Source organism: Hyperoodon ampullatus, assembly GCF_949752795.1.
Source record: "Hyperoodon ampullatus genome assembly, chromosome: 6".
Lineage (NCBI taxonomy): Eukaryota > Metazoa > Chordata > Mammalia > Artiodactyla > Ziphiidae > Hyperoodon > Hyperoodon ampullatus.
This window is the reverse complement of record NC_136919.1, coordinates 12282692-12303434: the sequence shown is the minus strand read 5'-3', so window position 1 is coordinate 12303434 and position 20743 is coordinate 12282692. Positions and strand designations below refer to the sequence as shown.

Below are 20743 nucleotides of genomic sequence, written 5' to 3'. Positions count from 1 at the left end.
TTGTATCTTGATAGTGGTCATTTTGTACCAGTAACTTCTGTTTAAATCTGATAGTCACAGGAATTCCTCTGTGTCAGGATCCTGCCTTATGTGTCAGTAATGGTGGCTTTCAAGTCACAAAGCAGCTATGACGTGACATAGAGCGCATTCATTGGTCTTAGAGTTTGAGGCTACCTCAGTCTTGTAACCAACTTCCCTGAACTTCTTTCTGCATCTGTAGAACTGGAGATACTACCACATACCTCAGATGGTTGTTGTAAGCAGCAAATAAAATTATATGCAAAAGCACTTTGTAAACTAATACCAGCATTTCAAGTTTTTTTTTAAATAATTTAATGCTGTGTTTCCTTTATTTATTATTTATTTCATTGTACCGCTTCTTAATTGCGGCTCTCAGGCTCCTTAGTTGTGGCATGTGAACTCTTAGTTGTGGCATGCATGTGGGATCTAGTTCCCTGACTAGAGACCGAACCTTGGCCCCCTGCATTGGGAGCTCAGAGTCTTAACCACTGCACCAACTGGGAAGTCCCTTAAGATGTTTTATTTCCCCCCAGAAAACGTATTTTAGGGAATTCCCTGGCAGTCCAGTGGTTAGGACTCTGTGCTTCCACTGCAGTGGGGGCATGGGTTGGATCCCTGGTCTTGGAGCTGAGATCCCACATGCTGCACAGCACGGCCCCCCAAAAAAGTTGTTTTATTTCCCCCATTTTGTAGATGAGATCAATGAAGCTCAGAGACTTTAATGACTTGTTTTGATGTTATAATAGTACAGTAGAAACTTTCTTATCCACCATAGTTATTCAAAAAAGTTACTGGAAGTAAGGTGTCATAAAAACTGCTGAAATCATATATCTTTATATTTATTCTCACTTGGAACAAATGTATATTTAAATGTAAAACATAAAAATACACAGTTCACTTATCAATTTTGATGCAGAGTCGAGCTCTTACCTTTGGCTATGTGTCAGATTATTGGAATTTTGCTTTGTTTTTCTTATACAAACTACAACCATAAAGCTGTGGTTTCCAGTTTTGCTTTTTATCAAAAAAAAAAAAGTAGAGTAATAATTTAAAGATACTTTAAGAAGCAGTCTGACTTCAGAATTCTTTCCTCCACTCAGTCTTTTACAGTTATATTGGCTCCATCTAGTCCAATGACTTTTTTTTTAATATATTACCTTTATTAAGTCTTTGTATATCATTTAGTTTAGCTTTCATAAAAATAACACTTTTAGAGAAGCTGTCTTTTATGCACTTATGGATTATGTATTTATTTTTAGGCATCTTAACTTGAGTGTGAGGCCAAAGCAGTTGTCATCCTTAGTAAGAAGCGGTGTTCCTGAAGCTCTTCGAGGAGAAGTCTGGCAGCTGCTAGCAGGTTGTCACAACAATGACCACCTGGTAGAAAAATACCGAATTCTCATCACAAAGGTAAGGGGATGATAATTCAGCTTCAGCATTAGTTCTTTTAGAAATTTATTATAAAAAGATCATTGTGGCTATTTGATTTCTAAGAATTTTATATAATTCCTTTATCTGATGTAAGAGTAGAACTTGGATACTTCTGTCCCAGAGTTATTTCTAGTGTTGGCACAGAGGAGAAGGCATAGGTTTTCTTCCTTCCTTTTCACCTCAGAGGCAAAAGATGGCCTCTACCCTGTATCTGAATCTCTTTTGACCATAATTTCATTCTTAGGTCAGTTGTGCTGTGCCATGTGTAAAAACTTTCCTTTGTTTGTTTGTTTATGTATTTATTTATTTTTTGTGGTACGCGGGCCTCTCACTGTTGTGGCCTCTCCCGCTGCGGAGCACAGGCTCCGGACGCGCAGGCCCAGCGGCCACGGCTCACGGGCCCAGCCGCTCCGCAGCATGTGGGATCTTCCCGGACCGGGGCACGAACCCGTGTCCCCTGCATTGGCAGGTGGACTCTGAACCACTGCGCCACCAGGGAAGCCCTCTTTTGTTTATTTTAATCCCTTTCACACTTCAAAGAAATGTGCTCTTTGTAGATAAGGCCTAGTCCTGGTTTTTACAATTGGAAGAACATGGTTCTTTTATCTTAAACCATATTTCCTTTTAGTTCATTCCTCTAAAGTGAAGAATTCTATTTTTTATAGTATCCCCTTCTCAAGTTCATGAATGCTCAAGGTTTTGCAAGTGAAACAACGAAATTTTTCCTTATACAAGTATACAAGAATTTAAACTAATTTTTTGCAAGGTCAGGCTGTGCTTTGTGCCTTTTGCAGGACCCATGGCACTGGTTATAAGTTTTGTTTTTGTTTTCTAAAATTCTTCAAGCTTTTATCTTTAGGAAGCAGTTTCTCCAATGATATGCAAATCCCAAACCTGAATTATGAATGAATTTCTCAGAACCCCCAGTAATAAATGAGAATTTTTCAATGTGACAAAAGGTGGGACTTCTTTTAAAAATATATTAAAACCTTATGAGGTGAATAGTATCTCTATAAAACTATAATTAAGAAAAAAAAACCTTATAGGTAAGGACAGCATTTGAACATGAAATCAGATCTTTCCTCAGCAGAAATATGACTTTTTTTAAACACCTTTATTAGAGTATAATTGCTTTACAATGGTGTGTTAGTTTCTGCTTTATAACAGTGAATCAGCTATACATATACATATATGCCCATATCTCCTCCCTCTTGCATCTCCCTCCCACCCTCCCTATCCCACCCTCTAAGTTGAGAAAAATGACTATTATTTGCTCAAAATATTAGTGTTTCTATTCATCATCTTGTTTCCAGACAGATGTATTTTCCCTCAGGAACTAATATTCTGTTTCCCTTCATTATGTTGATGTTATTGTTCAACCAGCTGTATTGAGTGCCTATTACAACCACAGTGCTGGAGCTAGGAGGTCAAACACAAAAGCAATTAACATAAATCATGTGATAGTCTGGAAAAGCACAGTGGGAACCATCAAAAGGGGTGATTAATTCAGCCTGGGGGAATAGGAGAGTCTTTATCAGGAATATGATGTTTAAGATGGGTTCCAGAAAAGACCTCCCCAGGCATGGAAGAATGGCAGAGCGTTGTACTCGTAGTATCATTGGAGACATGGAAGAACAAGGCTATGCAACATGTATGGCTAGCAAAAGTACACTTAGTTGATTTTTTTCTTTTATTGGCAAATCCTATTTTGGATGTGTAATTATAACATTTTGAAGTCCTTTGAAATGTTTGGCCAAAAATTATTTCTTAAATATTTGTGGTGTGGCTACTCATAGAGGTAATTTAAAGACATGAAGTATCTGGGCTTCCCCGGTGGCGCAGTGGTTGGGAGTCCGCTTGCCGATGCAGGGGACACGGGTTCGTGCCCCGGTCCAGGAAGATCCCACATGCTGCGGAGTGGCTGGGCCCGTGAGCCGTGGCCGCTGAGGCTGCGCGTCCGGAGCCTGTGCTCCGCAGCGGGAGAGGCCACAGCAGTGAGAGGCCTGCGTACCGCAAAAAAAAAAGACAATGAAGTACTCTATTTTTCTGGTTCCATGAAAATGGTGATATCTGTTTCTCGAATAGGAACCTGGTAGATATTATTGTAATTGACATTTTAAAAATTTGCTCTGAATTTTTTTGAGAGGAGAAACTACTTTAAAATTTTTTTAATTTATTTTTACAGCAAGCTGTAATTTACATAGGCTAAAATACACAACTTTAAAGTGTACGGCTCCATTACATATGAATACACTGCTCTGATCATTACCAAAAGGAAGAATATATCCATCACCCCAAAAAGTTATTATTGTCCCTTTCTAGTCATAAGCACTCCTACGCCACCCCTGAAAAACCATTACGGTAAGTCCCCTACATACGAACCTTCAAGTTGTGAACTTTCAAAGATGCAAACATGTTTGCATGTCCAATCATGTAAGTTAGTTCACATATCTGGCATACATTGTTACGTGGTGCATCGTGTACAAGTGGTTGTGCTTTTGTGTTCTTTACTGTACAGTCCTGTATAGAGTACAGTAGTACAGAATCTTTATTTCAAGCCCAGGATGTCCAGAAGCCAGCATGAAAGCAGTGGTGATGTAGCTGGTACTACTGTACTTTTCAAGGTACTGTACTATAAGGTTAAAAATGTTTTCTTTATTTTTTGTTTTTATTTGTATTTTTATGTATTGTTTGTGTGAAAAGTATTATAAACCTATTACAGTACAGTACTATATAGCCAATTGTGTTAGTTGGGTACCTAGGCTAACTTTCTTGGACTTGGAAACAGATTGGACTTACGAAAGTGCTCTCGGAACAGAACTGGTTCATATGTAGGGGACTTACTGTATTCTGACTTCTCTTTCCCTAGATTAGTTTTGATTGTTCTTGAACTTCATTTACAAACAATCATACAGTCATGCAGCATGTACTCACTTGTATTTGACTTCTTTTGCTCATCCATTTTGGGAGTGTATCAGTAGTTTTTTATTTGTTTTCATTTTTTTAATTGCTGAGAATATTCCATTGTATGAGTAAATCACACTTAAAAAAATCTGTTCTGCTATTACAGATGTTTATGGCTTTTTTTATTTCTCCCTGTTGTAGCTTTTATAAAGCTGCTGTGAACATTCTTGTGCATATTGATACCAGGTGCTATGGTCTGAATGTGTCCCTTAAAATTCATGTTGAAACCTAACCACTATACCAAGGACATAGTAATGAAGCAGGGCCTTTGGGAGGTGATTAGGCCATGAGGGCAGAGCCCTCATGCTTGGGTTAGCACCATTATAAAAGAGTCTCGGGAAAGATCCCTCCCCACCTTGCACCATGTGAGGATACAACTAGAAGTCGGCACTGTGCAGCCCAGAAGGGGACCTTCACCAGAGCCCAACTGTGTGGCACTCTGATCATAGACTTCTAGCCTCCAGAATTGTGAGCAATAACATTCTGCTGTTTATAAGCCATCCAGTCTATGGTGTTTTGTTAAAGAAACCCAGGCAGACTAAGACAGTGCAGTCTTTTATTCAGTTTTTCTTCTGTTGGTAGGCATTTATTTTGTTTCCAGTTTTTAGTCTCTAAATAGTGTTTACTAAACAACCTTACACATGTTCTAAATCTTTGACTTTTATTGAATAGTCTCAGTAGTGTGATTGTTGGATCAAAGGGTAATATGTTTTTTAAACTTGTTATTTAATTTTTGTATTTAATTTACTTATGTCCAGATTGCCTCTCTGAAAGGCTATGACAGTTCACAGTTCCACCAGCAATGTAGGAACGTACCTATTAACACATATCCCAAACAGTATTAGTTATCACTGTAATTTTTGCTGTCAGTGGTTGTAAGTAATGCCAGTATGTCTTTAGTTTGCAATTCCCTGACTACAAATAAATTTGAGCGATTTGCTCTTCCATGAATTATCTCTTCATATTCTTTGTATATTTTTCTGTTAACTTTAAGATGTCAGTTTCTAAGTACTTTATATAATTATATTCTTTGTAGCTTCATTACAAATATCTTTCTAGAATTTTAGATTTATATTAACTTTATGGTTTCACGCCATACGAAACACTTTCAATTTTTATGTAGAAAATTGCATCTTGGTTAAGGTCTCTCCTACCTCTAGATTTTGTAAATATACTTTCCAACGTTTCCTTGTGAGATTTTTATTGTACGTGTTATATTTTTACATCTTTAATCCATCTGGAATTTATTTTTGTACATGGCATATGATAGCAGTCCAATTTTACTTTCTCCCAGATGGATAACCAGTTGTGCTACTTCTATTTTCCTACTGAGTAGAACTGCCATCTTTGTTATATCTTAAATTCTCATATATGCTGGGATTGATTTCTAGCTTGTTCTATTTATTTATTTTTGTGTATTCCTGTACCAGTACTGTTTTGGCTTTGAGTTATGTTCTAATATCCGGTAAAGCAAGTCTTTTTTTTCACTGTTTCCTGTTTCATATTTTTCTTATCTATTTTTGCATATTTAATCTTCCATATAAATTTTAAAGTCATTTTCTCCAGTCTCACCATTATCCTGAAAGGTTATATAAGGATTCTAGTTTGAATTACATTTAATTTACATATTAATTTAGGTTATAAGATACATTGTTATAATATCTTTACATCTGAGAATATGGTATGCCTTTCTACTTGTCAAGGTCTTACGTCCGTTAAAGACTTCAGAGCTGCCTTCATATATGTCTTGTTCCTCTTTTGTTAAATTTATTCCTAAGAATTATCTTAGATTGTTCTCGCTATAGCAAATGGAATATTTTTTTTTCTGATTTCCATTTCTAAGTAGCTAATTGCTACAACAGAGAATAGATATTAATTTTTTCTAATTCTCCATCTATCTACCTCTTGATATTTTGATTAATCCTCCTAATTTTATACTAGCATCTTTTAAGATTTTCAGGTATATGATAATATCAGCAGCAAAAACAGTTTCACTTCTTTTTTCACTGTTTATGCAGGCTACTAAATTTTCTTGTTTTTATATTTGATAGAAGCTTTAAGACAGTGTTTAATGATGGTGATAACTAGCATCCCTATTGAGTTCCTGATTTTAATTAAAATGGTCTTAGTTTTTCAGACTTCTGGAAAGCATGCTATTCAATTGTGGGGTTTTTTTGGTAATACTTTTTATTTTATTTAAATGATTTTATTCTATCTCAGGCTTTGATTTTTTTTAATTAGGAATGTCTACTGAAATTTTATGAAGGACTTTTTCAGCACTTAATAGTGAACATGATTTTCTTTAACTTGTTGATGGAGTAGATACGTTATCAACATATGATAGACTTCTTGATATTGACCTACCCTTGGCTTCATGGAGTAAATTTCTGCAGACCAAATACTCCTGGATTTTTAGTTTTCTGTTCTTTCTGGTCTTTGACAGAGGGTTCCTCAACCCTCGTCTCTAGTTAGAACTTGTCAGGCACAGGGGAAAGAAACCCTAAGTAATCCACAGGGACTCCTCCGGGCTGTCTTACTCCCAGCTGTAAGACCTATAGCTATTTGGGTCTGGTAAATCAAATAAATTGGAGTTGAGAATGGAGGGAAAAGAGGGTGCTTTCTGGTCTTCAGCTTCCAGAATCATCCTCTGGTCCTTCTTTCTTTTGGTTATTTTTCACCTTTTATATCAGTGACTATTTATTTTGCTTAGTACCAAAAATTTACATCAGAATGGCTTCCTTAACAGATTCTTTTAATAAACAAAAGAATAATGAAATAGCAGCGTGTTCTGATGTTTCTCTTTCCTTCCATCCAGTCAGCCTCGTGTTTTCTGAAACCTATTTGCATTGTTTTTGCTATTGATTTTAGTGGCAAACCTCAGTGGTAGCAGTCTTTTGCCATGAATTTCAAGTTTTTATCCAGAGCCAAATAATCGATATTTACATTTCTGATTGTCCAAGGGAAGCCCTGGAGGCCCAGCCACATTTTACCAGTCTGGAAAAATAATTTAAATATCTAATTATAACTTCATTATTATACAGATTGTTTTGTTTTAATTAAAAATCTCTTCCTGGTCGATTTGGTAATAGTCAAGGATTCAGTAATATTTAATCATAAGAACCTCCTGTGGATACTAAACAAAAAGGGTATCAAGTTAGCAAAAAGAGCACTGGCCATGAAGTTAGGAAGTGTCTGGGTACTAGTTTCAGCTCTGCCACTGGCTTACATGAACTCAGATGAGGTTCTGACTATTTCCTTTTCTCTGGTGAAATGAGGTTGCTGAAGTAAATGGTTGAGCTTCCTTTAAGTTTCCTTTAAGCTTTAACATTCTGGAAAAATGAAATGGAATGTTTGAGTCTTGCCCCCAAAATAGCCTGTGCTTCTACTGGTTCCAACTCAGTACTCTTGCTATCTGATTCTGTAAGAAAACAGATTGCCAGTGGACTTTTGGAACTTTATTGTCTGCTCCCTATAGCAGTTGCCATATAGACTGAATGTTCTTGTCTCCCCAAAATTCATATGTTGAAACCCTAACACCACCCCCACCCCCAACAATGTGATGGTGTTTGGAGGTGGGGCCTTTGAGAGGAGAGTCAAGATTCAAGGGGCCTCTCAAGAGGGTAGAGCCCTCATGAATGGGTTTAGTATCCTTATAAAAAAAGACCATAGAAAGCTCCCTTGCCCCTTCTGCCATGTGAGGACACAGTGTAAGATGACTGTGGATTCTCACCAGACACCAAATTGCCAACACCTTGATCTTGGGCTTCCCAGTCTCCGGAACTATGAGAAATAAATTTGTTCTTTATAGGCAATTCAGTCTATGGTATTTTTGTTATAGCATTCCTAATGGACTGAGATACTATTCCTTTAAATTGTTATTTGTGAAAATAATTTTTAAGTCCCTATATCCCATCTTTGTAAATTCATTTACCATCTGATGAATTTCCGTAAGTCATATCTGTCCAGGCAGTTTTCAAGTTCTTTCTGAATTATAAGACTATAAAAACATAATTAGGTTTGGTCATATTAAAATTGCTGATATCTGACAATGTTTGATTTGCAAATAGGCAATTTCACATGCATCAACCTAATAATTATGGGTGAATTAAGCTGTTACCATACTAGGATTTTACTTGAAAGGTCTTCCCATCCAAAAACAAATGCGTGTTGTTTTATTAGGCATTTGTTGTTTAGTCAATGAGAAATACCTTTGAAAGCCTGCTTTGTGCCAGCCATGTGTTAAGGTCTTATGGATATGCCCATGAATAAAATATACCTGTTCTCAGGTTTGGGGGAATCTACAGTCTAATGAGGGAAATAGGCAATTAACTAACCATTCGGAATAAAGTTGCATGAGGGTTATAGAAAAGAAGATACATATTGTTGTGCAGCAGATGACAAGGACTTCTCATCTAAGGGTTCAAAAAGTTCTCTTGTTCAGAATTATCCAAGGAGGGGGATTGTGGTGGTAGGATAGTGGGGCATGTGAGCATGGCATGTGTGGTGTTAAAGTCAAGGGGAAAAGCATGTTCTCAAGGGTGATAAAGAGCTTGGCAATTTCAGAGTGTGAAAGTAGGTAAAGCCAGAGAAGGTAGGTAGGAGCCAGATCTTAGAAAGCTTAAATAAGGCATATTTAATATCTCAGGCAATAGGAAGTCATTTTAAGTAGGCAAATCATATATTCAGGTTTGGAAGGCAGTATGCAAAGTGATTTAGTGTGTCCATCTAAAGGTAGATTGTCTTGATTCAAATCCTAGTTTTGTATTCAGGCCGTTGACATTGGGCAATTTAGCATTAAACCTTTTGTTTCCTATGTGTAAAATGGGATAATAATAGTATCTTATTTGTAGAGTTGTTAGAATAACTTAGATAATGCATGAAAACACTTAGTACAATTCATAGCCCCTGGTAAGTATAAATTAACCGCTTAGTTATTGTTATTATTTATATTATCATTGAGTTAGAATGGAGTAAGATTAATTGCAGCAAAACCTGTTAGTAATTCATGCAAGAGATAATTGTCACTTGGTTTGTTTTAGTGGCAGAAGGGATAGAGAAAGAGATAACTTCTTGAGAGAAATTTCAAAGGTAGAATCCTTGGCACTTGGTGATTGAATGAATGTGCGAGATGAGGGAGAGGGAGGAATTAAATTGGGTTTGGAATGACATCAGTATAAATACACCCACATCAGCTGAACTAAAATAATATGTTAATTAAATAAATCAACATTTAAAGCTCATTTTTACTAAATAATAAGTGATAGATAATGCCCAGAAGTGAATCTTATGAATTTGAAGCACTGAGATTGATCCTTTTCCATCTAGAGTAGATAAACTGCTGAGGAGGCTGGGAGAAGAATAAATGTAATTTGAACAATCTTTTCTCTTTTTCGTTTGGTGTTTCCTTTCTCTTTCTGCCATTTTTCATTTTTAGTTCTGTGATTTGGTTATTTTAATTTTTTAGTGTTAGGTTGAGTCATATAGAAGTTGCCATTTTTGTAGATTAGAAAATATTTAACCAGAAATGAAATGGTTAAATATTAACAATTTCACATGGTTCATCTAGTTATATTCTCATTCTGTAAAAATTTTTAACTGGGGCTGTAGGTGTCTGTTTTGAATTAAATTGAGTACCAAGGCCATCTGAAGGAATGTTGCAGTGATGGCGTAAGGACAAGCGGAGCTGAGCACCATGCAGTAGGTGACCTAACCTGGCATCATCTATTCAGTGTGGCTCTGGGAGGGCATCATATGGCCAGGTTTTTTGTTAGCTTTACCAAAAGGGACATGTTATATGTTACTTAGGCTTTTTTTTTTTTAAACCTGATTGTATAAATAGCACATAGAAATTAGCAAATTCACAAAACATAGAAAACCATAAAGAAGAAATTAAAAATCACTTGTAATCCCACTATCCAGTGAAAAGTAGAATTGATTTTTAATGTATTTTCTTCCAGTCATATATACAGAAATACTCTTTTATTTAAAAAAAATCATGTGACTGCATTATTTTAAAAGGGAAATGTATGTATAGATTTTTGTGAGGACATAGATTTATTGCTTCCTCTTGTCATTAGTAATTTGTCTCCTCTGGAGAAAATGGTTTCCTTTAATCCAAAACAAAACATTTAACTTTTGACTGATTATTTTCTTTTAACTCCTAGTATGAATATTTTGATTATAGCTCCTACAGTGGTTTTACTAAAATAGAAACAAAATGGAAAGAACTACTATTGGACTAATGGTATTGTAACAGTTTGTGGTTTTCGTTGCATTTTTATAACATTTTTAATTCTTTAAAATTATCAGTTAATGTAATACCTGTTTTTATCGTTGTAACTGTCTAGTTTCATACATGAGAAACCTGAGATGGAATAAGAATAAGTTACATGCCCAAATTTACAAGTAGTTAAAAAAGCCTGGACTCTTGACTTTGGTGAATGGTTTTTCCATTTATTGAAATATAACTCTCAGATTCAATATTTATTAAGCACTCAAAACATGGAAGTTCAAAAGTAAAGTCTATGTCAAATGTATAGAATATTGAGTAACCTGGTTTGGCTGGTGGGCAAGGTATTTGGGGGTTTCGGTATAGTGAGATCAGACTGGAAAGGCAGTAGGAGCCATTGAGTCTTCTTGAATAATGGAGTTCATAATAACCATAATGAAGCGTATGCTATTGGATATTTTAACGATGCAGAAATGAATAGATTAGAAAAATGAACAAGACTAGAAGTCCAGACAATATTTAATGATAGCCTAAAGTATTAAAAACTAAAAGGAGGAAATGAATTTGAGAGCCATTATAGAAATAGATTCATAAGATGTGGTAACTAAGAATGGTATATTAAGGGAGAGAGTGGTCAAGATGATTTCTGAGTTCATAACTGAGTGCCTGGGAAAATGTGAGAAAAAAAGTAAAAGAGTCTTATTTGGTGGGAAAAAATGCATTTAATTTTGGTCAAGCTGTGGTTGAAGTCTCTGTAGGACATCCAGGTAGAAGATGTGTGACTAGCAGGCAAATTGTAGAAGGAAAGGGGAACTCAGGAGTGAAGTCAGGTTTTGAGACATAGGCAGAGAAATTATTTGTCTACTGGGAATAATTAGTGCCATATCATCTTTCCTTCTTGCCTTACATATGTATAGCCTCAATGTATTTGAGGAATGCAGGGCAGCAAAGTATCAAAATAACTGTTGTTATTGCCCTTAGAACTGGGCAGTCACAGTAAGAGAGGGCACTTAGGATTCAGAAGAGCCCCAGCCTCAAGCAATGCAATAGGACTGGTGGGAAAACACAGACTATTTAGGAAGGCTGTTTGAGGTTGTGTGAGAAGAAAGTAAAGTTATATACCCCCTCTGTACTAAGTATTGGTAAGCCTTTTGTATACATTATCTGCTTTATTTCTCACCAACGTCATGAAATAGGGAGTGTGATCCTCATTTTACAGATGATGAAACTGAGGCTAAGAGAGGCTAAGTAATATTAGAGCAAGGAAGCAAGGATTTGAGCCAGATGGGTGTTCAGTGCCATGGGTCTTTTTGCTGTGCCACACTTTGCCATCTTTTCCAGTAAGACCTGTCAATTACAGCTATCAAGCTTATGCTCAGTAGGTTTTTTGAGTTCCTTGCCTTCGTGTAGTAAGCACAGCGCTTCAGATCTTAAAATGTAATTGAGTGACCGTTGCCTGCAATGAGAAAGCATGTGTGTGAAACAGATAAGAAATAAAAGTTGGATCACATAACATATCTCCATCCAGGTGTGCAGACCTTCTGGAATGTTTACAAATGTCAACATTTGTTTATTTTACTCTACTGAGTTATGTGAAACTTTACTTTGAAGGATGAATTGAGAGACCAAAGATACCTGGAGGAAAAGGTACTAAAAATACACATTTCTAATTAATTAAAAATTGTCATAATTTTACACTCCCAATTAGCTGAAAATTGTCATCACTTATGACATCACCTGAAGAGCCACAATAAAATCCCAATTTGCCTTGTGTTAAGTAAGCACAAACAAGATTGTATATTCTAAGATACAAAGCTAGTTTGTACCATGAAACTTCCTGCAACTTTCAAACCTGGGTGGAAGTGGGTGCATTTTCTTGTCCATCTTTTGTTTGTATATTTGTGTACCACTTCTCAGCAAACTAGAAGCAAGTAATGGCATCTCAAAACCATAGGATAGTGTCGAATACAGGAACAATGTAATTCCTCTTTGTGTGTGCTATTTCTGCAATATTCAGAGTAGATGGGATTTTCTTTATTTTTTCTCTTGAAAACCTAATTGTTAAGTTTGTTTGTTATTTTGGTCACGTTTCTTAAAATAGATCCATATTTAGTGAATCATGAGAGAAAATTAATGCTAAATATGTAGCCTTCTAGCTAGAACTTCTTGTGCTGAATTATGATTCCTCAGTTGTCATGCACTGTTAACACACTTTCATTCTTTAACATTGCTCTTTGTTCTATGGGAAATGCTACAAGAAAATAGGAATTTCCTCTCACCATTACCCCTCTGGCAGTGTGTTTCAATCTAATTCCTGGCTTTCTGTCTGTCCTGGTTACTACCTCTTCTCCTTACAAGCAGTCTAAATTCGGCTCCATCTACTAAGAGGGGGATTCCAGACAGACGAGGAAACAGCCTTCGAACACTGCCCTGCAGGCATATTAAGTTATTCCCCCACTGTGCAGTCTGGAAATCAGGGAGCACCTCTCTGGCAATGAATTCTAATGAGCTGCTAAAGATGCCGGAGTGTGTGCGCGCACAGGCGTTTTCTTTCCCCTCCCCCGCCTCTTCCTTTTCCCAAGCCCCTCTTCTCCCTATTTCCCCTCCTACTCCTTTATCCCCTCCCTCTGTGTCTCATTTCTGCAGTAAACGGGGCTGAGGCACATTCCTGCTTTGCAAGGCTTTCTGTTAAGGTGTTCTGTGGCTTTTGTTTGGATCGCAGCATGCTGAATTACAGGTAATACTCTGAAATTGAGCTAGACAGATCAATGCTGTTGAAATGTTTTCTAAGAGGCAAAATATTACATTGGAATCAATGAAGAAAATAAGTTATCTTGCCTAATTTTATTCATGGTAATTAAATTCTGTAAGCAGATTCCTCTTCTCCCCTGAAAAGTTCAAATGAAAGGAAATGGGGTTAGATTGATCTGACTTGCGATTGATTTTGTTTTATGTTGATCATGAAAGCTTGCTGTTGCTGCGCCTCCTCTGTAGAGTAAGGACCAGTTATGTGGGGTGCTACTGAGGGTAGCCGTGAATAGTTGTACCGGGTGGGGTGGGATAGAGTGGGAGGGGTGATACCAGCTCGAGCTAGCCAGGTTCTTGATTAGGGCATTGGATGCAAAATGTAAAACGCTCTTTCCTTTTCTTCTATCAGCTGTTCAGAGGAGACTCATTACAACTCCTGCTGAAGTCCTAATCTTCCTCCCTTCCCTTCTGCCCCTACCCCCTGCCCTCATTGGCCTGAAGACATTGTACCCAGAGTTTGCCTTACTCCCCTGGTGCTATGTGTATGGTAAACCTGGTACTATGGCCGCATCTCGGACTGGCCAGACAACTGCTGCTGGTTCTCCCTATTCCAAGAAGGATTTAAAGGGGAATTGCACTGCAGGCAATGCACCAGAGCAGCAGCATCGGGAGCTTGGGGACTAAGGCTCCTCGGGCATTATTACAGACACACAGAGCTGACCGCAATGACAGCAGCTGCTCCTTTGAACTGTTGGCAGCAGCCAAGCGGCAGCATGAAGTGAGAGATCACTCCTGAGCTCAAGATGAACTCTACCTTGGATGGTAATCAGAGCAGCCACCCTTTTTGCCTCTTGGCATTTGGCTATTTGGAAACTGTCAATTTTTGCCTTTTGGAAGTATTGATTATTGTCTTTCTAACTGTGTTGATTATTTCTGGCAACATTATTGTGATTTTTGTATTTCATTGTGCACCTTTGTTGAACCACCATACTACAAGTTATTTTATCCAGACTATGGCATATGCTGACCTCTTGGTTGGGGTAAGCTGCCTGGTCCCTTCTTTATCACTCCTCCACTACCCGCTTCCAGTAGAGGAGTCCTTGACTTGCCAGGTATTTGGTTTTGTAGTATCAGTTCTGAAGAGTGTCTCCATGGCCTCTCTGGCCTGTATCAGCATCGATAGATATATTGCCATCACTAAGCCTCTAACCTATAATACCCTGGTTACACCCTGGAGACTGCGTCTGTGTATTTTCCTGATTTGGCTATACTCCACCCTGGTCTTCCTGCCTTCCTTTTTCCACTGGGGCAAACCTGGATATCATGGAGATGTGTTTCAGTGGTGTGCGGAGTCCTGGCACACCGACCCCTACTTCACCCTGTTCATCGTGATGATGTTATATGCCCCAGCAGCCCTCATTGTGTGCTTCACCTATTTCAACATCTTCCGCATCTGCCAACAGCACACAAAGGAAATCAGCGAAAGGCAAGCCCGCTTCAGCAGCCAGAGTGGGGAGACTGGGGAGGTGCAGGCCTGTCCTGATAAGCGCTATGCCATGGTCCTGTTCCGAATTACTAGTGTATTTTACATCCTCTGGTTGCCATACATCATCTACTTCTTACTGGAGAGCTCCACTGGCCACAGCAACCGCTTCGCATCCTTCTTGACCACCTGGCTTGCTATTAGTAATAGTTTCTGCAACTGTGTCATTTACAGTCTTTCCAACAGTGTCTTCCAAAGGGGACTAAAGCGCCTCTCAGGGGCCATGTGTACTTCTTGTGCAAGTCAGATGATAGCTAAAGACCCTTACACAGTTAGGAGCAAAGGCCCCCTTAATGGATTTCATGTCTGAAGTGGTTCAGATATTGGGTCACTGTGTGTGGTGTGTGTGTGTGTGTGTGTGTGTGTGTGTGTTTCCTTTTTATCTTTGTATTTCTAGTTCACTGGGAAATATGGGACAAAATAGTTTGACTCTAAGCAATAGTTAACAAATGATCCATCCAAAATACCTTTTAAGTTTGCAGAAATGATTTTTTTTAATGCTTTCGAATGAGAAGAATCAGGACCATGAAGATAAATTGCTCTTGGTTCCAATTTCCATAATGTCATGGAAATGACTGTATTTCTCAGACTTAAAATGAATAAAGCCATATCTAACACCTCTCTCCAGCTGGCATGACTGAACCTGGGTGTGAAAAGCGTCAGCATTTTTTAAAGTCATCATTTTCTTGTTGCTTTTCTGGGTTCTTTCCAGCTGTTTGAGCTTCATGTACAATTGATTTCTTTTAACAGGAAATATTAAAATACAGTGATGAATTAACAGGGTTTTTAAATTTTCTTTACATCTGTCAAAGTGTAACTACCCTGCAGGTTTCCACACTGTCATTCAGAAAGTCAAAGGTTTTATGTCTTATTCTCTTGAGAGAATTCTCAATACAGTGAATAATGTGAAAACTTAAACATTAATTTAAAATTTGAGGGGACTTCCCTGGCGGTTCAGTGGTAGGGACTTTCCTGGCGGTTCAGTGGTTAAGACTTCGCCTTCCAGTGCAGGGGGTGTGGGCTCAGTCCGTGGTTGAGGAGCTAAGATCCCACATGTCTCGCTGCCAAGAAACCAAAAAACATAAAAAAGAAGCAATATTGTAACAAATTTAGTAAAGATTTAAAAAAATGGTCCACATCAAAAAAAAATCATAAAAAATAAATTAAAAAAAATAATAAAATTTTTGCATTGAACCATGAAGCAAAAGTACAGTCAAATCATATAATTTATAGAAAAACTAAGCTGTATTTTATGCCATGCTTCACTGAGACCTAAACAAATATGTATACTGAAAGTGATTGTGTTGTAGTATTTTTGCCCAAGCCTTTGTGTATGTGTGTACTGAGAATATTTGAATTGAGTTAGATTTCTCTTTTACAGCAAAATGCATTTAAATAAGCTGAAAAATAATTAAATGATAGGCTGATGGCTGCCATTTTTATAATGGTGAAAATACATTGAAATGTGTCTTCAGTCTTCTCTGCTCTTTTTATCTAGAGACTTTCTGAAATACTAGAATATCAGGAAGAAAGGTGTCCTAGGCAACTGAGTCAGAAAATACAATGTATATTTAGCTAGTTCATTTTTAAAATAGGAGGGGTTGATTGAGATGGTCTCTTTGTGGTCAAATGGAATCATCTAATAAAGTAGTAACTAATTCTTTCTAAAAGCATTCTTTCAGTTAGCGTTAAGGAATCCATATTTGAATGAGAGAAGGAGAAATTCTGATTCTCTCTCTATTGCTATTCTCTTTCTGAAAAAAAAAAATCCTTGGAATACCGGTCGTTTCCTAAATAGGCTTTTTTTTTTTTTTTTAAGCCAAAGTACTAGCAAAATCTGTAGAATTATTAATTGAGAGTGCTGTGTATTTGTGTGTACAGTGATGTTTTGTTCCTAAAAGTAATTATGTTTAGAGCGAGAGGTTTATTTTTCTAAAAGGAGAGAAGGATTTCCCAGCAGCTCCAAGCATGAAAGTATTTCCTCTGCTTTTCTACTGGTTTTAATGTTTTGGAAGTCTTCAGGGAACTTGTATGATCTCTGCCTTTGGCTAGATGTTGTAATCTGAATGTGACAGTGGTGTTCAGTGAGATTGAAGATGGAAGAAAACCAAGGGAAATGTGGATTTTTGAGTCCAAGGAGGGACATAGATATTTATAAAACAGGCAGATATGCTTTGGTTTTCCATCATCATATTAGAAAACCTCCTACCCCCTTTTAAAATAAAAGATAGCATTCTTATGATTTTAGCTTTTAGAGATTGATTTGATTTTAACCTCAAATGTATTCTACTTAAACATTTTTATTTTAAGAGAACAAGTATGAATATAAACATTTAAACTTCAGATTCTGAGTTCTTCCCAAAAGCTTGCTTGCTCTTTATATTTAGTATTAGAAAATTTGATTCTAAGTTGTTTCAAAATTTAGAACTCATATTGGAATTGCAAGTTATGTTAGCACTGGCTTTGTTACGTTGCCATTTGAAGTAGAAAACCTTTTCTGTTAGATTCTGAAAAAAAGCTGTATACAGTTCCCCTTTATTTAAGTGGCACAGATCTAAGAAAACAAAATTCCCTTTTTTCATATATATCAGAGAATGTAACCTGTTCAGATTTGCACAGTTTGCTTGTCAATTTTTAGTTCAGATATGGGACTCATGAAGATTAATTTTTATGGAAAACTGATGTTAAATCAGTAGATTTTTTGTGTGGGGGGGTACTGAGCCCTTTTAATTTTTTCTTGCAGTAGGGTTCCATTTTAGAGAAAACAAAAGTTTTTGGAAAAGATTTTGTGGGAACGTTATGGAATTGAGGAAATCTCTGTTTAATTTTCTGGAAATGGCTAATCAGGCTGAGCTTTCAATGACTGGAAGGCAGCAACTCTTTTAATAAGAGCTTTTGTTAATAGATTTTTATATTTTTGCCCTAGTACCAAATTTAGATGTCACAGGGTTTTTAAAATTTTTTTTTTTACATTAGAACCTCTCAGCCTAAAACTAAAGTAGAAACTAAGTAGATGTAGTAACTTTAAAGAAAAATAAAGCATTCCTCCCCAGCTGATACTTATTATCAGATGTCTTTCCAGTTTATCTTGTAGTCATTGGACTTTATAAACTCTAACATTTCTTCCAGCTATCAGTTCTATTCTCACATTTTATTGTCTGTACTGCTTTAAAATTTTTGTTTTCTTGTGGTGTGTGTATGCTGGGGAGAAGGGTTGTGTCTGAATGCAATCATACAATCTTCTGTGGCTGGGGGCAGTTTCTGTGTGATGCATTTGGAGAGTTTGTATTTAAGTAACCTTTTCATCCTTGCATATTTAGTGCAACATTTAATGACGTTTTATTTAAATACCAATCTGACTAGTTCAGAATGAGAAAAAGTATATTTTTAGAGTCAGTTACCTTAGGCTTTGGCAAGACAGCCCATTTAACTTTATATAGTATATGACTGATATCAGAGGAAGCATAAGCTTTTGGTGACTGTTGAAATTATTTCATAGTAAATTTAAAAATAAGACTATACTAATTGTTATATTTATAATTAGTTGTGTTTTTATACAATGATTTCAGTGAAGGTATGTTGTTTTCCTCTTAGAGCGGAAAAGCAATTACAAAAGGACAAGTGCTCCACTTTAATGAAAGAATTACCTTTCTCCAGAATGGATATTTGAATTTTTCATGGACCTGTTAGCTTTAACCCTAAATTCCATTTTGGAAAGAGTTTTCTTTAAGGTTTATTGCTGGATAAATACATTTTTGAGCCTTTTATAATGGCTTTTCCTTTTTACTTGAATAATGGTCTCAGTATCTTAAGGATTGGGAAAACTTGAATTTTTGTACTATTAAATGCATTTACTGTTCACCTCTTTGAACTTGAAAATGAAGCAACAGGGTTACAGGTTCCCGGACGGTAGAGTGATTTCTGGGAGTTGCCTCAGCTTTGCAGGTTTGATTAAAACATCTGCCTTTGATGGCTTTGTAGGAATTTTACTGACTGTGTTTTTGAATCATAAAAGGTTTGTGAAATAAATTATTGGCAAACCAGAATTTCTTGCTATATGAGGAAATTTGGGGAAGTTTAAGGATGGGGGAGAATCATGGAACTATAAACTTTTTTTAAAGTCTTCATAAGTCATTATTTGTGTTGATTTTTGCATAATTTTTCCATTTCAGGTTACTAAATATTTTATATTAAATGTACATATTATTAATGTATTTTGCAGACCCAAGGAATATTCTAGACATTTCTTATGGCTGTAAATGAGTCACTTGGCTTTTCTTCAAAATTTGGATGATAAGGGAATCATGATATGTAAAATGAACTTTGAACTGCAAATCTAGGTTTCTGTTACTAATTAACTCGTTTTGTAAGGGCTAGTCGCTTCTCTAAGCACTTAATTTCTTCTATTTATAATAATCCTTTCATCCTTCACAGGGTTACTTTGAGGAATGAATTAGATAACGGATGTAAGAGAACTTTGTAATATGTAAAGTGCTTTGAAAATAAAAATGATTATTGTTATTTGTATCTGCCATAGTTTTACATCTAAGAAAGCTGCATATAATGATGTGGTGCTCCCCCCCATAAGAACTTTGAAGGTCAACGCTAGGTGACTATTCCATGCTACTTAGCAATCCCAAAATAACAGTAACTTTAAATTCAACATAAAACTGTTAATTTACTCTCTTTGTTTCCAAAGTCTCTAAAGGCAGGGACAATGTCTCTTCATACCTTTATCCCCCAAATCTACCATAGGACCTGGCTTAGAGTGGAAGTTTTAGTAAGTTTTACGGAGTTAATGAATGAGCCTTTCTAATTATTACTTCTAGTCACTATTATTACTTCTAGTCATTATAGAGCAGTGATGTTCAAAGGGTAGTCCAAAGCCCATAAGCAGTTTTTCATTTGATCAAAGCCATTCTAGACTCTATATAATAAATATCTCTTTTTAGTACCAAGAGACTACTATGGGAATGTGTGTGCTTTATATGCTAGGTAACTTTACTCCTGGAAACTGTGTAGCCTCGGCCCAGGGAACTTCAGGCAGTGCTGTCAAACTGCCGATTTCTCACAGCATGGGTAAGATCTTGGCTCTAGATGCAGGTAAGATAAGCTGTAAAAATCAGTCACTACGAAGGAGGAGTAATAGAATAGGATAGCTTGGTGAAAGAAATGGTTCTAATTCTTTGGTTCTGCTTTTTCTTTCAGTCTTTACCACTTTTCTAGCTCTATCTTCCCTTCCTTTCTTTTCTTAACACACTGTTGGTCATGTATTCAGAGTGAAGTGCTTATGATACTGCTATAGGGTATGGAAAATTGTATTATGCAATAACTGGCTTTTTGGAATAGTTTAAGAAGCAATCAAGAAGCGCTTATGTAGCAAGCTCTACTAGGTGCCAGGTAGTATAGCTAGCTGGCCTCAGGGATTTAAAGAAGGATCACATGATTCCTTTCTTATGGAACTTTATAGTTTTCAGATGTTTCATATGGAAAAATTCTGTGATCTGTCTTTCAAAAAGCTTCACAGAGTGACTTTATCAGGAGGAATTTACCAAGGCCTACTGGTGGGACAGTTGGCACACCATGGGTCTGTTTCTTGGGTGGGTTCATTGTGCCAGTATATAAAATCATAATGTCACTTCATTAGTTTAAAATAAGAAATCAGTGCTGGCAATAGGGAGCAGTCTTTCTCTATTGGTAGATCTTCATGGGAAGCCAAACCATATTCAGAATGTTGCTTGGTGAGGATAGAATCTCAGAATATGGTTCTGTAATGTGAAAATTCACTGGTATAAGACTGAGCCTGA

General features: G+C 36.7%; 2 protein-coding genes across 3 annotated transcripts in view; both read left to right on the top strand.

Annotated features, from left to right (window-relative positions):
* The window catches only part of RABGAP1 (RAB GTPase activating protein 1), a gene marked incomplete at both ends in the record, with an annotated part of 135449 nt that overhangs the window by 55934 nt on the left and 58772 nt on the right, over nucleotides 1-20743 (top strand). For both annotated transcript variants that reach the window (XM_079706061.1, XM_079706060.1), the window contains one exon: nucleotides 1281-1431. In XM_079706061.1, the coding sequence (XP_079562187.1) occupies nucleotides 1281-1431 (151 nt within the window). The remainder of the gene's footprint in view (nucleotides 1-1280; nucleotides 1432-20743) is intronic.
* GPR21 (G protein-coupled receptor 21) lies at nucleotides 14197-15246 on the top strand (the record flags this gene model as incomplete). The annotated part of the gene is made up of 1 exon (XM_079707215.1): nucleotides 14197-15246. One exon carries the CDS (start codon nucleotides 14197-14199, stop codon nucleotides 15244-15246), a length of 1050 nt encoding a protein of 349 aa, XP_079563341.1.